At 45.3% G+C, this 22,052-nt stretch overlaps 6 protein-coding genes and 1 long non-coding RNA gene across 9 annotated transcripts; 2 read left to right on the plus strand and 5 right to left on the minus strand.

Moving 5' to 3' along the window:
* Positions 1-2,579: 2,579 nt before the first annotated feature.
* Positions 2,580-3,277, plus strand: LOC118877520 (uncharacterized). Its single transcript, XM_036816554.3, has one exon. The coding sequence runs from the start codon at positions 2,647-2,649 to the stop codon at positions 3,112-3,114; it is 468 nt and encodes a 155-aa protein (XP_036672449.2). The 5' UTR covers positions 2,580-2,646; the 3' UTR covers positions 3,115-3,277.
* Positions 3,278-3,279: 2 nt separating this feature from the next.
* LOC118877320 (glycerophosphocholine phosphodiesterase GPCPD1) lies at positions 3,280-6,442 on the minus strand. Its single transcript, XM_036815553.3, has one exon. It carries the CDS (start codon positions 6,035-6,037, stop codon positions 3,938-3,940), a length of 2,100 nt encoding a protein of 699 aa, XP_036671448.3. The 5' UTR covers positions 6,038-6,442; the 3' UTR covers positions 3,280-3,937.
* A 139-nt stretch (positions 6,443-6,581) lies between these two features.
* Positions 6,582-7,640, minus strand: LOC108020708 (uncharacterized). Its single transcript, XM_036816541.3, has 3 exons — positions 7,374-7,640; positions 7,227-7,293; positions 6,582-7,087 (listed from the first exon to the last, which is right to left on the minus strand). Exons 1-3 carry the CDS (start codon positions 7,491-7,493, stop codon positions 6,768-6,770), a joined length of 507 nt encoding a protein of 168 aa, XP_036672436.3. The 5' UTR covers positions 7,494-7,640; the 3' UTR covers positions 6,582-6,767.
* A 140-nt stretch (positions 7,641-7,780) lies between these two features.
* LOC108020732 (glycerophosphocholine phosphodiesterase GPCPD1) lies at positions 7,781-16,141 on the minus strand. 3 transcript variants are annotated; one of them, XM_017089105.4, is made up of 2 exons: positions 15,999-16,141; positions 7,781-10,550 (listed from the first exon to the last, which is right to left on the minus strand). In XM_017089105.4, the coding sequence occupies exons 1-2, from the start codon at positions 16,008-16,010 to the stop codon at positions 8,652-8,654; spliced, it is 1,911 nt and encodes a 636-aa protein (XP_016944594.4). In that variant the 5' UTR covers positions 16,011-16,141; the 3' UTR covers positions 7,781-8,651. The 3 variants fall into 3 exon arrangements, with proteins under 3 accessions (XP_016944594.4, XP_036672435.3, XP_036672434.3); XM_036816540.3 differs by lacking the exon at positions 15,999-16,141 and adding an exon at positions 13,424-13,788; XM_036816539.3 differs by lacking the exon at positions 15,999-16,141 and adding an exon at positions 11,741-11,980.
* Positions 12,567-12,933, plus strand: LOC139353060 (uncharacterized). The gene is made up of 2 exons (XR_011604188.1): positions 12,567-12,676; positions 12,740-12,933. It is a non-coding gene; the product is annotated as an uncharacterized lncRNA (long non-coding RNA).
* A 50-nt stretch (positions 16,142-16,191) lies between the features above and the next one.
* LOC108020733 (tRNA (uracil-5-)-methyltransferase homolog A) lies at positions 16,192-18,680 on the minus strand. Its single transcript, XM_017089107.4, has 4 exons — positions 18,444-18,680; positions 17,090-18,386; positions 16,497-16,840; positions 16,192-16,439 (listed from the first exon to the last, which is right to left on the minus strand). The coding sequence occupies exons 1-3, from the start codon at positions 18,663-18,665 to the stop codon at positions 16,512-16,514; spliced, it is 1,848 nt and encodes a 615-aa protein (XP_016944596.4). The 5' UTR covers positions 18,666-18,680; the 3' UTR covers positions 16,192-16,439; positions 16,497-16,511.
* A 290-nt stretch (positions 18,681-18,970) lies between these two features.
* Positions 18,971-20,860, minus strand: SmydA-2 (SET and MYND domain containing, arthropod-specific, member 2). The gene is made up of 3 exons (XM_036816230.3): positions 19,685-20,860; positions 19,352-19,613; positions 18,971-19,297 (listed from the first exon to the last, which is right to left on the minus strand). The coding sequence occupies exons 1-3, from the start codon at positions 20,702-20,704 to the stop codon at positions 18,987-18,989; spliced, it is 1,593 nt and encodes a 530-aa protein (XP_036672125.3). The 5' UTR covers positions 20,705-20,860; the 3' UTR covers positions 18,971-18,986.
* Positions 20,861-22,052: the final 1,192 nt, after the last annotated feature.

The following is a 22,052-nucleotide window of genomic DNA, read 5'->3' on the forward strand; positions in this document are numbered from 1 at the left end:
TCGCCCATAAACTTAATGACCTTTCTCCGGAATGAGACATTAAAGCTAGCTAATTTAGACCTGCTTGACGAATGCAGGTTGTCCTATAATCACTAGGAGCCTGGCGTTGATTTTATTATAGTTAAATTTTAATTGACTTTCAGTACGATGGATTAATTAATTATAATTCCAAACATAATTACCATTTTAATTTCATTAAACAATTGAACATTGGTTCCGCGGTGAAACCGTCATGTAGCTAATTACATTTCCGTAATCTCTTAATTACATTGCCATTTTCTGTAATGAAATGAATGCCGTAAAAACTAATTTAATTATTTATTTAAAAACAGTGCATTCATGAAATTGGCAGTTATTTAATCAAATAACTAGTATCAACATCCGTATTTAAAATAGATGGGTGGTTTTTTTTGGCTTAGTCTATATAAATTTTCACAGCCCTTTTAGAATTTTCACACAACAAATGAGAACGCACATTTTTTCACTCGCTTCTCATGCAGCTTCAATCAACTTTTGACTTAAATGCAATAAAACTGTGTACAAATTCAATTTCCTGTTCAATTTCCTTTCGCATTTTTAAATAAAATCAAATGCAATTTCATCTATGACTTTGTAAAAGTTGTTTTATATATTTTCACGCTTTTTACGGCTCAATTCAATTGGAATAATTTAGGGTATTTGCATTAAATCCTGCTCGGGGTTTTAAACCTAGTTATTCAGCTTCAAAATCTCTTGAAATTAAACTGAATTAAAAAATAATTTTAAATTTACTGGAATGTTTTTAATTTTGTAAAGTGCAACTTCCCTCCGAAATATGTTTTCGTAATTATTTGGCTTTAGTGAGACGCAACACATTTTTTCAGGTAATTGCTTATAGTAATGCTATTGTGTCCCCATATACGACACCTACACTAAAGCCCTAGTTAACTATTCCTGAATTATCATAGCCCCCTGTCTCTGTCACTTTTAACTTGGCATTTTGGCTTTGCGGTTGTTTTTCCAAAGGGGTATTAGCATTAGCCGTCTTTGGCTTTGGTCGACACGGCGGTTTGTGGAAATGCCTCGGCTTCCCTGGCTGCCTGCGGTTGTCCTATCCCCCAACGTTGTTGTTGAGGCTCCTGTTCGTAAGCAATTTAATTGAATTATTTGCACTGCCTTCACTGGGCTCTCGTCCTGGCACTTGGGCTTCATCTGTGACAGCTGCCCTAATTAGCTGGGCAAAGGCACAGGCATCGAGTTCGGCTTCGGCACAGGCGAGGGCGTTTAATTAGCTCTCCTTCGCCGGGAAATTGAGGTGAACCGCGGTAGGGTTAGGCCGCTTAGGCTGCTTAGGCTGCCTGGGCCCAACAGCCATCTATTACGACCGAATTGAATTGCTAACAAGCTAAGCAGCAGTCGGCGACAACAAATGTCATTCATCCACAATCAGAGCATTTAAATTAATTTCACGTGCCACTTTGGCCCATATTTTAGTATCTGCCTGGAGGGGAATGCCGCTGGTTGGCGTACAATTTAATGATTCAGCGAGTCCTGGCGGCATTGTCTAGCCCGGGCCCCTTATCCTTGGCTATTCATCCTGCGTGCCGCCACAGCTCTGTCTCTGTCTCCATTAGAGATGATCTGAATGGTGACTGGAATTGCAGGGGGAATACTTGAAGAGGCACTTGAAATGATATTGGAAATTAAAATTGAATGGAAAATGGCATTCGATGACACTCTTAATCGTTCAGTAATCCCCACTGGGTTTAATATAAAATGAGTTTATTAGCCGTTAAATTGATTTAAATTCAATAAACCTGATTTAAAGACTTAAAGTAGTCACGTGGCGAAATCACGGGAAGTCACATAGCCAATCACGGGCTGAGCTGAATTCGTTTTTCTGGAAAATCCCTGGCCTAGCTGTTGTTATTGACTTGGCTTGCTAGGCAGCTGCTGTCTGTCATTTATCCAAAAAATCTGCCATAAACACGTCGCACACGTATGAGCCATTTTAAAAATGGCGTCAGCTTCACTTCCGCTAAATGTTGTCGTTGATTTTCTGTGTGTGTGTGTGTGTGTGCCTTCTTCTGCGGGTACAAGGCAACTGCATTTGAATTCAATTGAACGAGATGCTTATGAAGTCGTAAAGGGCCCCTCACCACCACAAAACTGGGAGTCCCCCTCCCCAGCGGAGCCTGTGAATCCCGATTGTCGGCAATATTGTCACATCGTCGAAAATAATTGCCGGAAATACAAAAGGAAGGCGGCGCCCAAACCGCACCGAATAGAATCGAGACCGAGGAGGAGGATGAACGCAATCGAAATGGGAATAGATTTCCAATTTTCTCGGCTCCCAGGGAGGAAGCACCGCAGGGCGTCCTTGTCATTGCGGCTTACGTGGCGTATACTCGACTATAATTAATTACGCCCTTTGTGTCCGCGTGGGTGGAGGTTCCCGAGGATTGGGATCCGGATGCCGGATGCCGGACGCTGGATGCTGGTCGATAGATGCTTCCTCCTTGAGTGGCTTCTTTTCAATTTCAACCGCTCGGTCATTGACTGTCCGCCCGGGGAGCTATAAAAGCCAGCCCGAATTGCAGGGACAGCCACATTCATGCACGGCCAGTGCAAGGAAAAGTACTCGGAGTTCCGGACTCGGTTGGTAGAATGGCCCCACTGCATCTGCTGCTCCACTGCGCCACCACCCTGCTGATTGCCAACGCCCTGGTGCTCAGTCCCCAGTTGCTGGCCGCTGAAAATGAGGCGAAGTCCAAAGTCGGCTTCCCCATCGACCTGGACGACGGCGTAGACGGCGTGGACCTGCCCCTGGAGGTGGAGCAGGACATGGCCGGGGAACAGGCCGCCGCCAGGCCCCAGCACTCGATGCCCCCCGACTGGCTGACCTTCGACGACCCCACGCCGCCCACCAAGCACCGCTCTGGCCACAAGCCGCAGCTCATCCTGAAGCATCCCACCGGCGGGTTCCACAAGCTCTCCGCCCACGGACACCGCTCCTGCCACGTGGAGGTGGTCAGCAAGGTCCAGGGGGTCTGCCAGCCGATGCCCATTGGCAGCGCCTGTGTCTCCGACGACTACATGGACCTCTACACCGATGCCAACTGCTCCACTCAATAAGGGGGCTCACTTCCGACTTGATTGATTGATTGATTGATGGATTGTCCGTGTGTGTGTGAGCTCAGATTTTGTGCGAGGGGGAGGAGTACGACTACCTGGTGCGCGATGTCAGCAAAGCTTGTATAAATAAATCCATTTAATAAAATTTTACATTTTCTACAAATTCTTTATTGTGAGATCGGTTTCTGTTCTGCTGCAGCAGAGTTTTATTTCTATCTACTAAACTATTATATATTCATTGGTTTTATTTCTAAGACTGAATAATTTTCTATTTTACTTAAAACGAAATGAAAAGGGTCCTTATAAAAGGGTACAGCAAAGACAGAATACAACGGCTGTTCCTTTATGACATACATTTTGGGAAATACTCATTCTATTATACATCTTATAAAATACATTTCTTATTTAAATAAAGTATTTTGTAAAGATTTTTTAATAGTAAACTATTGTTATAAATGTAAACTACAAATTTCAAAGATATTTACCTAGCTAACAAAATAATGGTTTTGAAAACTAAATTAAAATCGTTCCTATTTTCATTTAACTAACTAAATTTAACATTTCATAATTGCTAAATTTGGCTATTTTATTATTGAGTGTTTTACCCCCATTTGGCTAGTAACATAACTAAGTTAGTTCATCATATATTTCCTTAACTTTCCTGCTTGTATGTCAAGTATATTGGGATATATTGAAAGGAACACCCTCATATTGAAAATTTTAGCTATTTTATCCTCGTGATTTTCTTATTCGATCTCCAAAATGGCTCTACCATTATTTTCCTACAACTTATAAATTACATTTTCCTATTCTTACCCTCACACTATCTCAGCTTGGGCCATATCGTTGGTTTGGCTGGCTTTATTCCCGGAATGCTTGTTGAATTTCCACTGGTCACGCACTGAGCTCCGAATACTTCCATAAGTTGAGGAGCCCGAAAAAAGGCGGACCGCTTCCAGCTGGTCGGACCAACTCGATCCATCTGGTCGTAAATAAGACCAGTTACATCCAAGGCTCGAAACTGTTCCAGAAGATGGATGTCCTGGAGATCGTTGCCCCACAAGAAGAGTACTTGTTCCAGATCCAAGGCCGAATTGACCAACTGATGCTTGCTCTGGAAGTTCTCCACATGCAGAGCGGTTCCCAGAATCTCTGCGGACTGAGCAAAGTTGATGGCCTGCTGGAAACTCTGGGCCCTCAGATCCATATACGCATCCCAGATGTGCGACCTCCCAATACTCATCAGGATCACAGGGAAGACATGCTGCTTGAGTCTGATCATAGTGCATATATCGGCATCAAAGCTGGCGAAGATTAGGGGACGTCCACATCCATAGTGAACTGAGGTCTGTAAGATCCTATCCACATAGGTGTTTTTATTCAGGCTTTGCGAGGATTCCTGCACACCCGAAGCCATAATTTGAGGCCACTTAATCTCCACCAACAGACCCAATGTTTTGGGTAGTGCCTCGAAAACCTCTGAGAGTTTGGGGAAAATTCTGTGATGTTGATTCACATCCTTTACATTGAGATGGGTGTACTCCTGGACGGTCCAACGTTTCAGGATAAACACCCGACTGGCCTTCAGCTCGGAGTAGTTTAGTTCCCTGATCAGTACGAATCTCAAGTCGAATCGATCCCTTATAGGTCCATCTCTGTCGGAGGTATAAAATCCGAAACCATGCCAGACAATGGGAACGTAGTCCTTGGTCAGCTGCACATCTAACTGGACCATGTCTCCCTTGGCCTTCTGCACGGCCAGAAAACTCTCGATGGTGTTTTCCGTAAGGCTGGTTGAGGATTGGAAGTAACTGGCTCCTAAGCCACGATATCCGACATCCAAAGTGGGCCAATTATCCGGCCAGTAGTGATGGAAACTCGCCCTCAGGTTTCCAGCCTCCACTTTTGGCATGGGTTGTATCACCAAGTAGGGCAGAGTCAAGTCTCCTATGGCGATATTTTGTAGACTCGCAAAGACGGGGAGCTGTAATATGCCACGACTTCCCTTGATCTGATCCGGAAATATGTAAGCCTCCCCCACAGACAACTGGATATCCCTAGCTCCCTGATATATGGACAAGCGAAGGGCATTGTAGGTGTCCAAGGGCTGATAGATGCGGAAGACTACAATGGAGCCTTGACTGTAGCGCACTCCCCGTTGGTTTTGGGCTCTGAAAGACGACTGATTGTAGGCAAACCGGGAGACCTCAATGCGTGTGTCATCTATCACATTCAGCGGTGTCAGAATCAGGCGGTACTTGGCAGCACTCGCCATCCCAGATATAACCAGGTGGTCCTGCCAGACGAACTTCAGCTCTATGACGTACTCGTACTGCAACCAACCGCGTTCCAGGTAGAAGCCCCCGCCCACGGAGGCGGGATAGGCCTCTCCGAAAATGTCCAGGCCCGGGGAGCGATAGATCTCGTAGGTCTGCAGCATTCTGGCCACCCTCTGACCCTCCCAGCTCCTCAAGACTCGCTTGCCCTGGCCATTCTTCGAGTAGATCACGTACCGGTAGTAGAACCTCTGACTGGCGCAGATCCACACCCGGAGGTACCACTTGGATCGCGATTTATCCTGCGCCTTGAGGGGCAGGGCCTTCTCGAGCTGCCAGTAGCCCAGGGACGGATGATCCCCAGTGACAGCCACATACTCGTCGGGGGCCAGACGAATGTTGTGGCCCAGCTCCAGTCTGAAGACCCGAAAAAGCGGCACACAGAGGAAGCTGCGCCCCGAGATCTGGCTGGGCTGCTCATCGTCGAAGATCTTAAAGGCCTTCAGCTTCTCGGGCCCGAAAACAGACGGAGACGATTGATTCACAAGGGCCACGCACCACGGCAGAAGCTGCAACAGCAACAGCAGCAGCCCAGGGGGTATGCTAATTGATTTTAACACATTCAACCACTCGCGAGATCGATACATTTTTCCTCATTCCACACAGCAAGATCACCATCTTCGCGCCACCGAAACGAGTTTTCTCTTTCGGCCAAAATAAATCGACATATGGCGTTAGATCCGAGACGAAACCAAAAACTAAGACGATGGAACCGACTTGGGTCGGATGCGGACGCAACTTGACCCGACGATGACAAACAACCGAATGAAAGAATTTCTTGGAGCTCATCGTGGTTTTGTTTCCGTCCAAATTGGAGTTGGCCTGGGAATCGGAATCTGAATATGAATCTGAATCGGATTCCGAACACGAATACGAATCCGAATCCAAATCAGCTGCGATGGAAGAAACTCTGACTAATAAGTCAGCGGCTCACTAATTGAGTTGATGGGCATGGATGGTGACCACTGGCCAGCGATGACAGCGTGAGCAGATAAAAGTAGGGCTAATTAAAACATGATGGAGATATTATCGGCAAATTGAGGAATTTAAGTGCAACCTTTCACTGAATAAATTATTTTATGGATCACTGCCGTGCTGGATAATATCTAGCCTATTAAAGTTACTCATAACTTATGTACCACTCAATCATTTTTATTGCACAGAGCATCTCTGTTTCGGTCTTATTTAATGTTCGTTCTTTGTTTTAAGATATTCGTTGGTCGGACATTGGCATATTTGTACCAAATTTGGCATATGTAAATTTGTGGCCAAAGAAAGTTGGCGGTTGGAGAGGAGAGATGCGATACAATGACTGGCTCAGATGTTTTCGTTCTCCACCAAGGGCTTGACGTAAACCGGATTATAATCCATGTAAAGGTATCGGGACAAATGCCAGCGCTGCATAATCGGAGGCTTCTGTGACCGACAGTTCTTTTTCTGCCGGATTAGGGTAAAGTTTTTGATGGTCAGCTGGACCGATTTCAGGTACGATTCGATATCTTCGAGAGTCTTTTCATTGGGTATCGCCTGCCGGGTGTAGATGGCCATTTGGTGCCGCATCCAGGGAAGGGAACAGTGGAGTTCCACCGCATAGTTATCATAGTCCGTTTGGGTGATCCTTGTCCAATAGAGATCCACTGATGATAAGGTGTTAAAATAAAAAATATTTTGAGATATTTACAATCACAATGTAATCTTTTTTACTAAGTCAATAATAAATAATAAACTGTTATAAATTTCAAATAAATACACAATAAACATAATAGATTCACTTACGATCTTCAAAGTAGCACACTTTTATTCTCTCTGGATTGGTCCCATAAACATACCAGCCGCCCTTGATCTAGAAATTTCAAATCAAGTCTCGATTATAGGTGGCCTTTGGTCTTTTGAATTTCAAGATCATCGCCCGCGCTTTCCCACCTTTTCAACGTCCACTGGGAATTCCTTGTATAAACACCTCCAAGTCCAAGTGGCGTCGAGGGAGCTGGCCAGCATCAATGAAACCAGGCCCACACCGAGGAGGCATTCGCATTTGGCCATGCCAAGACCGATGCAAATGAGGCGCTCTCTAATTGACCATAAACCGAACGGACTTCAGGCCTGGCTTCCAGCACGAGGGCCAAACCTTTTTATGGCCCACTCCCCGTTTTCCGTTTATGGGTCGTGTTTCGGGCCCAGCATTTTCATGGCTGCTTTTACATTCGTCACGGGGCCATCAAATGTAAGCGGATCGAATTTTTACATGCGGCTTACAGGTTTTTGCTGTGGAGCAGGGAATTTCTTTTTCATTTGTCTGACACCAGATTAAAACACATCTTTCGACTGAGTTACTGTTTAAAATATTATGAAAATATTTGTGGTGATTTTATTTACAAACGACTTTATCAATCACTTTTGGTTTTGTTTTGTGTTGATCGTTTAACGGATTTATAATATTGATAAAAATATAGTATTGCTTTATCTTTGAGTTGGAAAGCTGTAAGCGACTTCTTTAAATATATTTGCTTTATCTGTATTTTTAGACAAGTGCCACTACTTTAAATCTTAAACAAATAATTTACTCAAATTTAAAACATTTAAACAAACAGTTTTCTACAAACCGGACATTTTAAAAATACATAAACGTTTTAAATTAATTGTACAACAGTTAAAAAAATATTTCTCTAATTTATATCAAATAGATTTTTGCAAAAGTCACAAAAAGATCTGTCGATGTTCCATCAACACATTGAATACATGTATATTCCCCTTTAGATTGTAATAGTAGGTATTCTTGTTGTTACGATTAAATTAATTATTAGCAATTTCTTTTTTTGCATGTTTTGCATTGAGGTAAAGATAGATTTATATAGATATTTAGCAGGTAATGTAGGTGTATGTATTTTTATAATTCTCAACTCTGCTTCGCTTTCTTCCCATTGTCTTTTGCGGTGCTACTTAATTTTGGGGAATTCCTATTTTGCATGTGTAATTATGCCAAATGATGGCTTAACGTGTGTAGAGACGATTTATTTATGGGTCTCCGTTTCGTTGTTTCCGTTGGGCAACGAGAAACTGCAAATTACCCAACCACTTTAAAGCTTCTCACATTTCTCTTTCCCAGTTAGTGTTTAAATAAATATACAAGCTAACTAAAAAGCCTAATGATTAACCACTGCTTAGATATACCCTCCCGTTTCACTTTAGTACCCTATTTCTTTAGTTCCGGCACTGGGCTGCGAACTCGGCCATCAGTGATGGCGACTTGAAGAAGGCTTCCTGCTTGCCCTCCGGCATGAAGAGATCACTGCGATCGTAGCACGTGGCGGTGGCCCCGATCCGGGTGAAATACTGCACGCGCTCCTTGGAGTTGCAATCGTCGCCCCAGATCACGGCTATTTGGCCCAGGTCCTTGGCCTTTTGCAGCATATCCGGAGCATTTTCGCCCAGGAAGTCCTCGGCGTGTGGAGCTGTGCCAGCCAGCTCGAAGGCCTGAGCATTATTCACGGCCGCCATGAAGTTACGTGTGCGCAGATCCTGGAACGGCTGCCACTTCTTGGTCTCTCCCTGCGTGAGGAACATCACGGGGAAGATGTTCTGCTTGAACCTCAGCATCGTGCACATGTCGGCATCGAAGCTGGAGAAGATTATGGGTCTGCCGCAGCCCTTTTGGATCACCTGGTGGAGTACCTTGTCGGCGAAGAAGTTCTTGTCGATGGTTTGCTCAGCCTCCGACCCGCCGCCTTGGCGACGCTGTGGCCACTTGATCTCCACATCGATGCCTAGGGATTTGGGCAGCTGCTCCAGGACCTCCACCAGCGTTGGGAAGATGCGGTGCTCGCTCCTTGGTTCGGCATTGTGCGAGGGATACTCCCTCACCTGGCCCGCGATCACAGAGAAGATACGCAGCCTCTTCAGCAGCTCGTAGTTGATGTCCTTGATGAGCACGTACTCCAATTGATCTGGTCGGCTGATCTGCTTGCCGGGCGGAGCAGTTCGGAGTCCGAAATCGTGGTATATTACAGGCACTCCGTCAGCAGTCAAGTGGACATCCAACTCGATCATGTCTGCGTGGTGTTCGTGGGCACTCAGGAACGAGGCGATGGTGTTCTCCCTCTCCGCAGGAGCATTTGCAATGTAACTCTTGCCGTTTCCACGATGACCCACATCCAAGTTGGGCCAGCTCTTGGGCCAGTAGTGGGCATAGGTGTTCTTAAAGTCCAGCGGCGAGTAGCGGTAAGGATGCACCGCCACATATGGCAGCCTCAGCCTGGCCAGGGTATCATCCGCATCCTTGGCCGATTTGATCGGCAAGTGCAGCAGTCCCTCGCTGCCAGTCAACTCGGCAGTGCCCAGACCGGCGCTACCAAGGAGTTCGTTGGCCATGCTGTAGCACTCCAGACGGAAGTGCTGCTCCATCATCCTCTCCAGCGGCATAGTGATGTGGAAGATGACAATGTCCCCCTTGGTGTAGGGCACCCCGAAGGTGGGCTGCTGCTCCAGCTGGCTCCTGCCGTACTCCTGTTTGGAGTACTCCACATGGAGGCCAGCGGTCTGCTCCACGGGCACAATCTTCAGCTGCACGTGCTGGGGGTCAAAGGTCTCGATGTCGTGCACCTGGAACATCTTCTCTCCGTTGAACTTGAGCTGCAGGATCGCCTCGTGGTTCAGCCAGCCTCGATGCACCTGCGGTTTCAGATCGGAGTTGTCCGAGGTGATGCCGAAAACGTCCAACTGGCTGCACTGGAGCTCCGAGCAGGGTCCCAGAGACCTCGGCTTGAAGTGGGTTTCCCATCGACGGATCTGCTTGTAGCCAGATAGATCCTCCACGTAGACGAAGTAGCGATATTCCAGCTGGCGGCAGGACTGAAGGGGCACCGTGGCCTGCCAGTTGAGGTCGTCCAGGGATTCCAGAGCCACACTCCTGGACAGCTGCCACTCGCCGAGGGCCTTTACATCGCCGGTGAGGCCAAGCCGCTCCTCGGCGGCCAGAGGAGCCTCCAGACGCACATTGAACTCCCGCAGAGTGGGCTTACAGGCGGCGGAGGATCCGGATCCCGATTCCAGCTCGTTTCCGGTTCCATAGGAGATCGAGGCTCCGTCCACGAAGGCGGCACACTGCAAGGACAGGGCAACAGCCAGGATTAGTACAGTACGAGACATGGCCATCGGCTTGGAATGGAGAACGGGCGCCTACTGAAAGTCGATCGAGCCGCGGAGCCCGCTATTAAGTAGTCGCAACTTTCCTGCTGTGCGAGCGAGATTAGTCGCTGACCCCTTGCGGATTCCGTTTCTCCCTGATAAAGTTTCTCTAGGCGGGGCGTCGACTGTCTGGTGCCTCTGCTCCCTAGCCCCCTTTCCGCCCCGCCCCCCGGATCCCAGATTTCTCAAATTAGAATCGAAAACATGTTCGCGCGATAAGCACGCGTCTTTAGTCGCTCCCGAACCGCTCGTGACTTTCAGAGGCGCAAACAAGATCACGTGTTGTACTGGGGCTCGACTAAAGATCAGGCCGCCGATTATCAGCAGATCAGCTATTAAAAAACAATATATTCGAACCGCTTAGTTTGCTTGCTCCCTGATCTGACGTCCAGAGATTTGATTTATTTTGTTTTTTGCTTAGCCTGCCTGTAATCAAAATTCTATTTGCGAAACCAATTGTCAAATAATTAACCCCCAGAAAGTACTATATATAAAGCAAATAATTTGTGTGAATCCTATCAGCTCAAAAAAATGTTTTTGTGGATTCATTCAATTATAGCCATGTACGTGTACTTTTACATTTATATTTTACTTTGTTATTGGATTTCAAATAAAATTTATAGTTTTCGCTTTTTACTTTTAACTACAAAGTAACACAAAGTCCATATTGACTTATAAGAACATTTTAATGACTTCAATGAGTTATGGATACTTTTGATTTACGTAGGTAACTATTAAAGTTAACTAGTTGTACTCATGAAAAGTCCCTTTTTTAAGAAAAGCAAATAACTATAACTACCCACTATATAATTGTAAGGGTTAAATATATAACTATTTAATAATAAAACCACCCATAAGATATTAAGTTGTGTGTCATGTCTCAAACTGGCAATTCGTTGACGTAAGCCCATTTAACTATTATATAGTACATGTACGTTTTTGTGTGTAGTTGGTATTTAGCACTAAGAATTTTTAAATGTACCTCCTTGTAAAACAAGAAATCGAAGCAACAAATGTGTTTTGCAAAATGAAGCATTCCTTTTCGTCTGCAAAACTTACGTACATGGAAGCACGCGCTTCAAATCGTTCCAAATAGAGCGGTTTACCTTTGAGCGAAACGCGCGTAATCCCCACGGAAGCGAGCGCAATTGAGGCGGTTTTGCCGGCAGTGGCGGTTTTTGTCGCCTCTGCGGTTTCTGGGGCGGCTGCCATGTCGTAGGATCGGTGATGCAACCGGTGCCGATTGCCCTACACCTGCCGACAAGCCCCTGACAACTGGGCGCTAAACACGATCGCAATGGGCAGAGTCTATGCAAGTAGAGCGGACCCATAAATCAACCAAAACTCGATTAAACCAGCACTTGCTGTGCCCGCACAGAATTTTTTTACCGAGCCGCCTAGATTTACTATCAGAGGTGGAGAAGGAACCACCCACCTAACCGACCGACCGTTCAGATCTGTCTATAGGCTGGTACTTCCTCCGCCTTGGCAACATTTCAACAGCAACGGGGGCGGCAAAAGTCGCGTGTTCTAGTGAATTTTTAAGAACTCTGCGATCTAGAATCCATTGTAGTGGGCTGTCTAGCATATAGTTTTCCGCATTTTTATTTTTGCCCTAATTGCGTCAGCCGGTGCGTTTTTCGCGCGATTTCCTAGCGATTTTACTTTCTTGGCACAATTATCATAGCCTTGTGACTTTTTGAGGGGGAGAAAAGCCCGCAGTAACGCATTGAAACATCGGAATGTTTTCAATCTGATTTTGATATTGTGGAATTCGTTTTCTACTTTTGATTTCTCAACTCTATGCTAATTTTGCCTCGATTTCTAAACACCTTTTCACGTGTTCTCAACGCAGGCGCTCTTTTTCCCGCTCCCAATACCTCTCCGCATATTATACCATATGTTTTTTGTTTTGGGAAATTTTAGACTCAAAAAGCTTTCGCACGCTTGGGGCGTTTTTACTTGAACTCACTTCTTCGCGTGCGTTTTATTTATAGTAGAGCCAAAAAGCTCGTCCATGTGTTTCGTGGCTAGTATTTCAGGTGAACTTGTTATCAGTCAGCTCAATATCAGAAACCATATATCAGCCTCGTATTTTATTGCAGGCTCTTGAAAAATTAATAAGCTAAAATCTACATCTAATCAGACATGGGCCACTTGAGCTGGGGTCTCTCTCGAAAGCTTAACCTCACTCGAAACTTGGCAACCGAGTGACTGAGTCACGTGAGGCGAAACCTTTTGCAACATGTGGCATTCAGTTTGTAGAGCTCACACGAAATAAAATATAACACGAGTGGTATATTTTACTTGGAAACGATTGGAGGGGGAGATGACGTCAATATGTTAAAATACTTGAGAGAGGGGACTTAAGCTCGTTCTCAACTTGACATAAATACATACATCATTTTATATACCATAGAGTTAATAACAAAAAATGGCATGTGTATACCTCTTTTAGGTATAACAATCCCCGAGGTAGGTCTGCTGGAACCATTTGAATATTACCCAACTAGGCAATTATTTCCCCACCCTAGTACGTACTTCCATCGTTATATATTCTACCAATTTGCCTCGTGCCCCTCTCTCAAATAGATTTGTGTATACCCACTAAAATTGCATATATGTACAAAACGCGCAAGAGACATGCAAATGTCCGATGACAACAGCATCGACCTTCAGACACCCCAAAAAGTCAAAGCTCAAACACCTGCACTATATCTACAGTCGGAAATATCTCTAAAGCCGTTTACAAACGCTTCCGGTAGTCTGTACGTTATTTGGGTAATTACATTTTGCATATGATCCTCCGGGGTCTGGGGTTCCATGGGTGTCAGCAGCATTGGCACCGACATTTTGCTTCTGTTTCGGCTTCTTTGTTTGGGGATAGCACAATAAGTTAGGTAGTTGTAGGTTGCTTTGGTGCGAGGACCAACGAAAATCAAGAAAATTCAACTTGTATCACAGTTAATGGTTTGCACTATGCGGCGTATGCGCAATGTTTCAGTTTCTGTAGCTAGGCAAGCATTTTGTACTTGGGTTTTTGGTTGGTTTGGTATTATTTGCTTGTGTTAAGCTTGAATCCTTTGGAGGGGAACTAGGACGCTGTGGACGGTCCGTCGTCACAAATTGACGTTGCAGTCGCAACTGTTTCGGGCGCTTTTGTTGTGCGCGCAATTTAAGCGATTTCTTTTTATCGAAACCGAGTGGCAGAGCTTTTCGCCACTGCTCGTTTTCTTTGTGTGAGAGACGTAGTCGTATCCGACGACTTGGCGATTTGTTTTGGTTTTCAGTCCGGCGGTACAGTTGCGGCTTGGGCTTTTTCGAAATGTTGTTGGCCTCTACGCCGACGGGCAGCGGCGAAACAAAAACAGAAAACGGAGAAACACACCAGATAATACAGAAAACATGAAGATTAATCGAATTAGCAATGCCCTCGATAGGAAAGAACCAGGACGGGGGAGTAAAGCAGATGGCTGATAAGTCAGGGAATCATAGGCAAGGTATAAATCTTTGATTCGTTTAACTGTTTATGAGCAAGTAAAATTATTTGGAATAATAAATCCATAAAAGATACCGATCACAAAACTTGGATTACTCGAATCTTTGAGATCCTTAGTAACTTTATTAAAAATTATTAAACGATGTTAATTAAAACAGAACCATTTTAAAAGCGGTATACTAGAGAGGAAACATTATTTTCTTGCTCAAAATTAGTTTTATTGCAATCCTGCACCGTAATATGTTTCAAAATAACAAGACCTGTCTGAATACCAAAATTCACACCTCCAACCTAAAACACTCCTGAGTTACGTGAGGATAGTCTTCATATGCGCATACCCCCTTTATAAGGGTATCTTGCTAATAGTCCCCATAAAACGCGCTGTAGTAGTTTGCGTTGTTCGGCGAAACACGCAATCCAAAAGCTCGCCAGAGCGCAGATGACAACAAGAGCAACTCACTGGGACCGGAGCACATTGGAGACCCCAGGCACCAGACCCCAGACCACAGACCGTATCCACTGTGCCACGAGGCTATTTGCTCCGCCGAGAAACGTGTTGGTCGTGTGAGCTGTCGGCGGCGATGTTGTTACACACGTGAGTCTCTTTTCTGTCCGTTTTGTGGGGCGTAGTCGTAGCCGGGCCCTCGTCACGACTTCTCGTCCACCGATGCTGAATGGGTATATGGCATCAGCTGAAAGCTCTCTCCGGTAGTACGACCACATATCTCTCTATGGGGAACCGGTTTGCGTCGGTTGGGGATTGTCGTTTTCCTCGTTGTTTGTTTACATCGCACATTTGAACATTTGATAAGACAAGAACGTTTCGAGCTTTTTGGCTTCAAAAACAAAGCTCTCCGGTCAAGGTCTTGAGTTCCCTATTCCGATCGTAATCGCTCAATTTTTGATGTTGCTAGGCGCTGATTTCGTGCCTTACAAGAAAGTATTAATATAGACGTATGAACAAACAAATTCAGTCGAAATTTGTTAATTTCCCCTTTTCACTGCATAAATATCGCCTCATTTCGTGCTGGCTGTGATTTATAATAATCATGTTGACTACCCCGCTCCCTCAATAATATTTGTGTTTTTATAATCATTTCGCTGAGTAGGCAAATCGCCTCATTGGTTCCGAAGTCCAATTCAGTTGCTCTTCTTGTTTACTTCTTTTACTGTTTACGAGAGCTTATTTTTGCTTTCCACTATAGATATGTTTTTGACACGCCCCCTTTCAGGAAGTCGAGTCGCATAAAATTTCAGGGCTGTCCCGATTTGTTTTTCTGTATAATCAAAATGATTTCGGTCACGTTTGCTTGTTGTTCTCTTTTACAAAACAACAATATTTTCGCGTTGTATTATATTGCTTTTTGTTTACGGCTACAGCTGTTGTTTACATCACCTAGCCCCTTCTCGTTAAGAACATGTAATCGGAAAAGCGAAAAAGGCAAATGCAAATGTTTACCTTAGATAAGCTTCGGGTAAACACATTTCATTGAGCCATAATTGAGCGATCCGCTATACCTATTAAGTTGACCAATTTCAGCACAGCTTTGTTAATGATAAAATCGCATTACGGAGGTGTTTATTACTACGGAATTTTCGTGTTGACAAATAGAATGTTTGGATTGTTTTGATAATATTTGTTGTTCGGGAAAGGGGTATTTAATCTCGTAGTCAACCCAAATTTGTATAACCTGTACAGCCTACATTTCATTGAAACTAATAAATATCCGCTTAAGTTTCAACCATTTAATATACACCAGCTGATAGATCAATACCAACGTGAACCTTTTAAAAACTACTTTTCCTACTTTTAACAATAGAACATATGTTTAGACTATGAAATAATCGTTGAAGATCGCTCGTACCTGGTCGGGCATGATCACTGATCGTTGTCAGGGTCGTTGATCACCGATTTGCCCTTGAGGGGGCGTTGGACTTGGAGCACCTCCCAGCGGTTTTGTCACGCGGTTGCTACACCTTTACGATCGCACTGCCTCCACCGATCAGCGATTCTTATCACACACACAGAGGCCTCCAGAGGCCCGAATAAAACTGATGGGGATGTGGTCTATGTCGAGTTTAACGGGGCTTCCAACTTAGAGTCTTCTGCTAAATAGGAAGTCGCTTTTGTCACTGTAGTCGCTTCCTCCCCGTCGCACAGCGTAAATACAATTAAATCAATTTAAAACAATAAAAGTCGTAGCAGCAGCCGCCACAAAGAGAGACAATGATAGACGCCAGCAACGCGGCAGATAGGCGGTAATGAGGCATCGGGGTGTTCGGTGACTTAGCGAATAGCGAGTGACCTGAAAGATTCACAGATTGTAGAAATGTGCAAGAGATTGCAGCAGAGCAGACTGTACCCGCCAGCAAACACGTCACGTTGCGGATGCGGTGTTTTCCCCGCCTACAGCTTCTGCGGTTGCCTCAGACTTTGTCTCGGCAGCCTCTTGCCCAGGCTGTGTCTTCTCATCCGCCTTTGTCTTGGGCTCACGCTCGAACAGAATGACCAGCTCGGTGTGCGTGGTGTGGGGAAACATGTCAACGGCCACGGCGGACTTCGGATAGAACGGCTCCCCCTTGTACTGCTTAGACTCCGGCCTGGCCAGCTCGATGAAGTTCCGCTTGGCGCTGTGCGGATTGCAGGAGACGTAGACCAGACGGTTGACGGCATCCGCTGACCGGATCGCGGCTATCGAGCGGTGGTCTGTAATGGGAAAGGTAGGTACAAGTGATAAGTGATAAGATATTGAGAATAGATTATGTTTTTCCCTTAACAAATTATACTAGCGATCTTGAAAAAAATTATTTAACCTCTCAGATGTACTTATTATTGTATTGTATATATTATTTGTTATGTTATTATACTAAAAAATTAAAACAAAAGCTATCTGATCTGTTGATAAGAAATATATAGACTCACTATCAGAAAAAGGAAGTTTTTTTTTTAACTTACGCAATCCAGCTCTAGGAGGATCCACCACGGCAATGAGATCCACGGGTTTACCGACCTCCTGTTCGTAGAGAGCTTCCCGCACCATGCTCTTGATAAAGTCATCTGCATTTCCGGTAAAGAACTTGCAGTTTTTAATGCCATTTGCCTCCGCATTGAACTCAGCATCCTTAATGGCATCGGGGACGATTTCCACGCCCATGACCTTCTTACAGTGCTTGGCAAAGGCCAGAGTAATAGTTCCAGTGCCACAGCAAATATCCAACATGGTAGTGTCCTTCGTAGGAGCAACTAGATCAATGGCCTTTTGGTACAACACATTGGCTCCTTCTGTATTGATTTGGAAAAAGGCCAGGGGACTAATTCGAAACTGGAGGCCCTGTATGGTATCGGTGATATGGGTGCTTCCGGAAATGTGCTCTACCGGATTAATCGTCTGACCTGCTTCCCGGTGCTTGACATCTTGGTAGTAGAGAGATGTGCCTTTGTAAGGAGCATCCTTTTCGGCCTCTTCGTAGAATGTCTTAAGTTCCTGTTTCAGTTGGATCTGCTCTTCCTCGCTCAAATTCGAGGAGTAGATGCCCGCCACCAGCATTAGTTCGCCTGTGGCACTGGAGCACCGCACCATCAGCTGCCGGAAGTGACCCACATTTCCGTCTGGATTGAAGGGCAGGAACTTAGACTTCCTCACAAGCTCCTGGAAACTGCGAGCAGCCCATTTGGCCTGCTCCGGCAGATGTGGCAAGTCCTGGACCTCGGCCACCTCCACAGATCCATCGCTATAGCAGCCCAATCTGAAGCCCACGACTACTTCCCCTGCGGAGTTCTTTCCCACAGTGAACTCGTTTTTGTTTCTATAACCATTGACGGTGGGTGAGGGAAGAACCTCCTCGAATTTGAATTTATCCAGATGGGGTTTTGCCCGCGGATTGATGCGCCTGAGTTCTTGGGTGTATTTGGCAAGAAGGGCCGACATTTCCTCGGATTTCTGTTTAAGTTGCTGTTCGTACGGGATGTGCGACAGAGGACAAGTGGCCTCTACGGCGGTGCGTTGTTTTTTTGGCTTCCCTTCCGACTCCTGATCTTCGGCAGCTCGTCTTTTCTGGAGAGGATCGGCGGAGGCCTTGGCAGCCTGGGCTTTCAGCACCTTCCCCTTCCACTTGTAACCATTTAGGGTCTCCAGGGCCCTCTGTTGATCCTCCTGACTGCGAAAGCAAACAAATGCAAACTCTTTGCGGGTCGGGGCCTTGATTTTGGTCATGTCGAATTTCAGCGTGCTCCTCAAGAGCTTCTTGAACTCCTGCAAGCGATGTATGTTTTATTTTAAGTCAGCTAAGAGAAGTATTGAGCTACGTACCCCAATTCCAAAATATCCTAGGTTCTTCACTTCAATTTTGAATATTTCGGATGTGAATTCATTTCGCTCCAAATAGGCGAATTCCTCGCCGGCTTTTTCCGGTTCCTCTTTGTCATTCTCAACTGCGGGTTCCTCGGTGTCCTTTGCATTTTTCGCAATATCCTTAACCTCTACAGGCTTATCCTCTACTTCAGCTGGTATTTCCGTGGTCAAACACTCCATTTGGTCTAAGTAAATGAAATTTTGTAGGAAAGAAAAAATATAAACACAAGACACGTGAAGTGAAATAGAGATGTGAGCAAATATCGATACCTCGGGAATCGATTTGCTGCGGAGGGTGTATTTGCTAACTTGTCGAATTCGCTTGGGCAGGAGTGTGTACTTGCTAAAAGTGGACGGTGCAATTGATGGAAAGGATGGTGCACTCGCTATTTGAAAATCAGTTCACGGTAGATTCAAAACTGGACTTCAAGTCAACTAACCCAAAAATAACCGAAAACAAACCACTTATTTAAAGAAACCATAGCAAAAGTTTACATATTTCTAATTTTCAACTTGTTCAAAGCGCTCTAGGGCCGAATTCAAGATGACTTGGCGTTCTAGTAGCAACTGCTGCATTTCCGGCTCATGTTTCATGATGTTTCGAATTTCTCTCAGCATTTCCGCCGCTTTTCTCAGCTTCTCTTCGCACTCCACTGGGTCTTCTGAGCGTAGGGCCTGCGTTACCAAAGCTTCTTCCATATCGATGAGAAGATTTCCTCGGAAAATGCTCCAACCGCCATCGAAAATGTCTGCCAGTTCAAGGAGTTCCTCACATAGTTGCACTTTTCTGTTCAGCGATTCTTCAGATAGTTCTGAAATAAGGACTTGTATATACTTGTTGAAGATATATTTAAAAATACCATTACCCTCCATGGCGAATCCTGGAGCACTGCCATATAATTGGGTAAGAGCGTATTTAGCTTGCAGAATATGGGTGTTGGTTTCGTGGAGATCAGCCCGATGGCGATATATGAACTCCTCAAGAGCCACGGGGGTGGTCTTGTTCAACGATTCCAACTCCTGCTGAAGCTCTGCATCCGAAGTGACCACCTCTTTGGCTGATCTTTTCAGATTGCACAGCTGGCACTTCCACACGGCGGAGTTTTGCAGGGGATTCAATGAGATGATCTGTAGAATGAGAAGGTCGTTATAGAATGTTTTCTTATAAACGATACGAAATTAGGGGTATATTTCTTCACCTTTCCCGCCTTGCACTTCAGACACGTTTGAGCCCCAGCAAAGCTGCCCAGCTCCTCGGGATCCCGACACCGGGCGCAGGAGCAGTCGAAGCACTTGGCCTGCCGCAAATGCACCCTGCGCTGGATGGTGCTCCTCAATGGCTGGGTGTAGGAAATACTCAGGATCTCACCCTTGGCTATCTTCCGCTTGGCCAGGAACACAATGTTCATGTCGTCATCGAAGCGGTGCCTCATATTGGGCACGCAATCGTGCGAGATCATAGCCGCTCCCGGAAACAGGGCTCGGATTTTCCTCCTCTCCCTGGGCTGTCGAACCTCAAAGGTGTTTGTGTCCAGTATGGCGGCGATGCGCAGGATGTCCATTTCGGACCAATCCCGCAAACCCAAAACTGTTTTTATAAAGGTAATCAGATTGGCACGCAGAACTTGATACAGAGGAGTCTCCAGGCGCTCCTTGAGGTGATCTTCCAGGGAGTTGAGTTGGCGGAAGGCCTCGGGATCCTTGGTCTTGAGTTGCATGCAACGGAGCAGCATGATCACACAGTAGGCCGACTCCTTCCGCTCCTCCTCTCCCGGCGTATAGCTTATTTTGGACTGGAAATTGCTGCTCGACATGAGCTGGCACTCAGCTTTGTGGTGGGGAGAGTCCTGGCACTCCTTTCCACACAGTGGCCAACTGCAGGAGCTGCACTTGTAGTAGTTTCCCTGGGGTTTCTCGGGGGCCAGCAGGTTCCTGTGGCAGCCCAGGCAGAGTGGGGCAGAGGCCACTTTAGGTCCCAGCACCAGCGGAGCCTCCTTCAGGATCTGCTCTCCGATTTTAATGTCCCTAGTGGCCTTCAGATGCCTGCCCAAGAGGTCGTTGGTGGCTACTTCGAAGCACTTGCACTCCGCGCGGTGACCTTTCTTCCAGTGCTCCTTCTGGTGCTCCCGACTGCAGTACACCACGTTCCTGCAGGCGGCGCACAGCTGAGATGCCTTGGCCTGGCACAGGGCGCAGGATGTCAGCGAACTGGAAGCCATCGAAAGCAATCTCCCCCAGCAGTGAAAAGATATTCAATAGATCTTCAAGTAATCTCTGTGTTTGCGTAACGCCCCGCGGTTGAAATTACACTGAGGAGACGGCCAAACAATTTTCAGTGCACCGACTTCGGAATCTACTCGCGATCTGATTGCGAGAACATTTTCCTTTGTGTCTCCGTCTGCTGCCAAAAAATAAACGCTCGAGCGGACTCAGATCTCTCTTTACGTCCACATCTCTGTCACATGGCGCGCGCCCATTTAAAATTAGACCTCCAAGACAATGTCCAATTTGTTGGTAGCCGGCATAATATAGTATGTTAGTGCCTAATGTTTATCTAGCTCTACATCGAGAGGATGTACATCGGAAAGCTTTTCTATGGCCGATAATAACAGCTAGCAGCTTTTTTCGATGGATTTTAAACTTAGATTGACTAGAAACGTCACTAGTTTACAAAAAAAAACTATTTTATTATACATATTTTAGCATGGGTTTTTTCAACTTTAAAATCCTAGTAGGTTTTGAAGTCTAGCAAACTGTGCGGCCCTTATATCTTGCGATTGTTGGAAACCGGTGTCCGTTGTTCGCTGGTTGTAGGTATGGAAAACCTTAAGGTAAGCCTCATCTATGTCTTCCACCTGTAAGATAGTAATTATTGAAGGCTGGGTTGCAGTGGCATTCTCATACTTACATAAAAACTGGGGAAACATGTGTCCTCAAACATATGAAGTTCCAAAGGTCTCTGGGTTATGGGATCCCTTACTGACTTTAAAACAAAGTAAATCTCTTTTACCAAGTCTTTGGCCACACTGTTACTAATTTCAATTGTCACGCAATCGAGCTTTTGACAAGATTGGAAAATCGGTAAATACTTATTGTTGTGTGTTGATTCTCTTGAGAAATTATCAGCTATACGCAATGATTTGAGCTCTTTTAGTTGGCTTAGGACTTCTAATTTATGGAAGCACGAGTTGTAGGAAATGTTTAATGATTTTAATGTTTCAATACGTGATATCTCACAAAACTCCACTTCTTCTTTTAAATTTGGTGTCTGCAGCTCTTGTAACATTGATCCACTTTTGTTGGCAAATGCCATAAACAATCCATTAAGCAATCCACTGGCGCTATGGATAACCAATTCCTTGAGAATTTTTATATCTGCCAATAATTGTATACCCGGACAATCAAGAAGTGAGCATTTTAGGGACTCCAACGATCCCAGCTTAGCCAAATGTTTACATGCGCTGGGGCCAATGCTGTAATTTAATTCTAATTTCTGAAGGGTAGGTGGTAAGAACTTTAGGGAATTTTTTTTTGTTTGTTGGAAGTAATCAACAACGAGATGCTCTA

The sequence above is a fragment of the Drosophila suzukii genome, chromosome 3 (genome assembly GCF_043229965.1).
Source record: "Drosophila suzukii chromosome 3, CBGP_Dsuzu_IsoJpt1.0, whole genome shotgun sequence".
In the NCBI taxonomy this organism is placed as follows: Eukaryota; Metazoa; Arthropoda; class Insecta; order Diptera; family Drosophilidae; genus Drosophila; species Drosophila suzukii.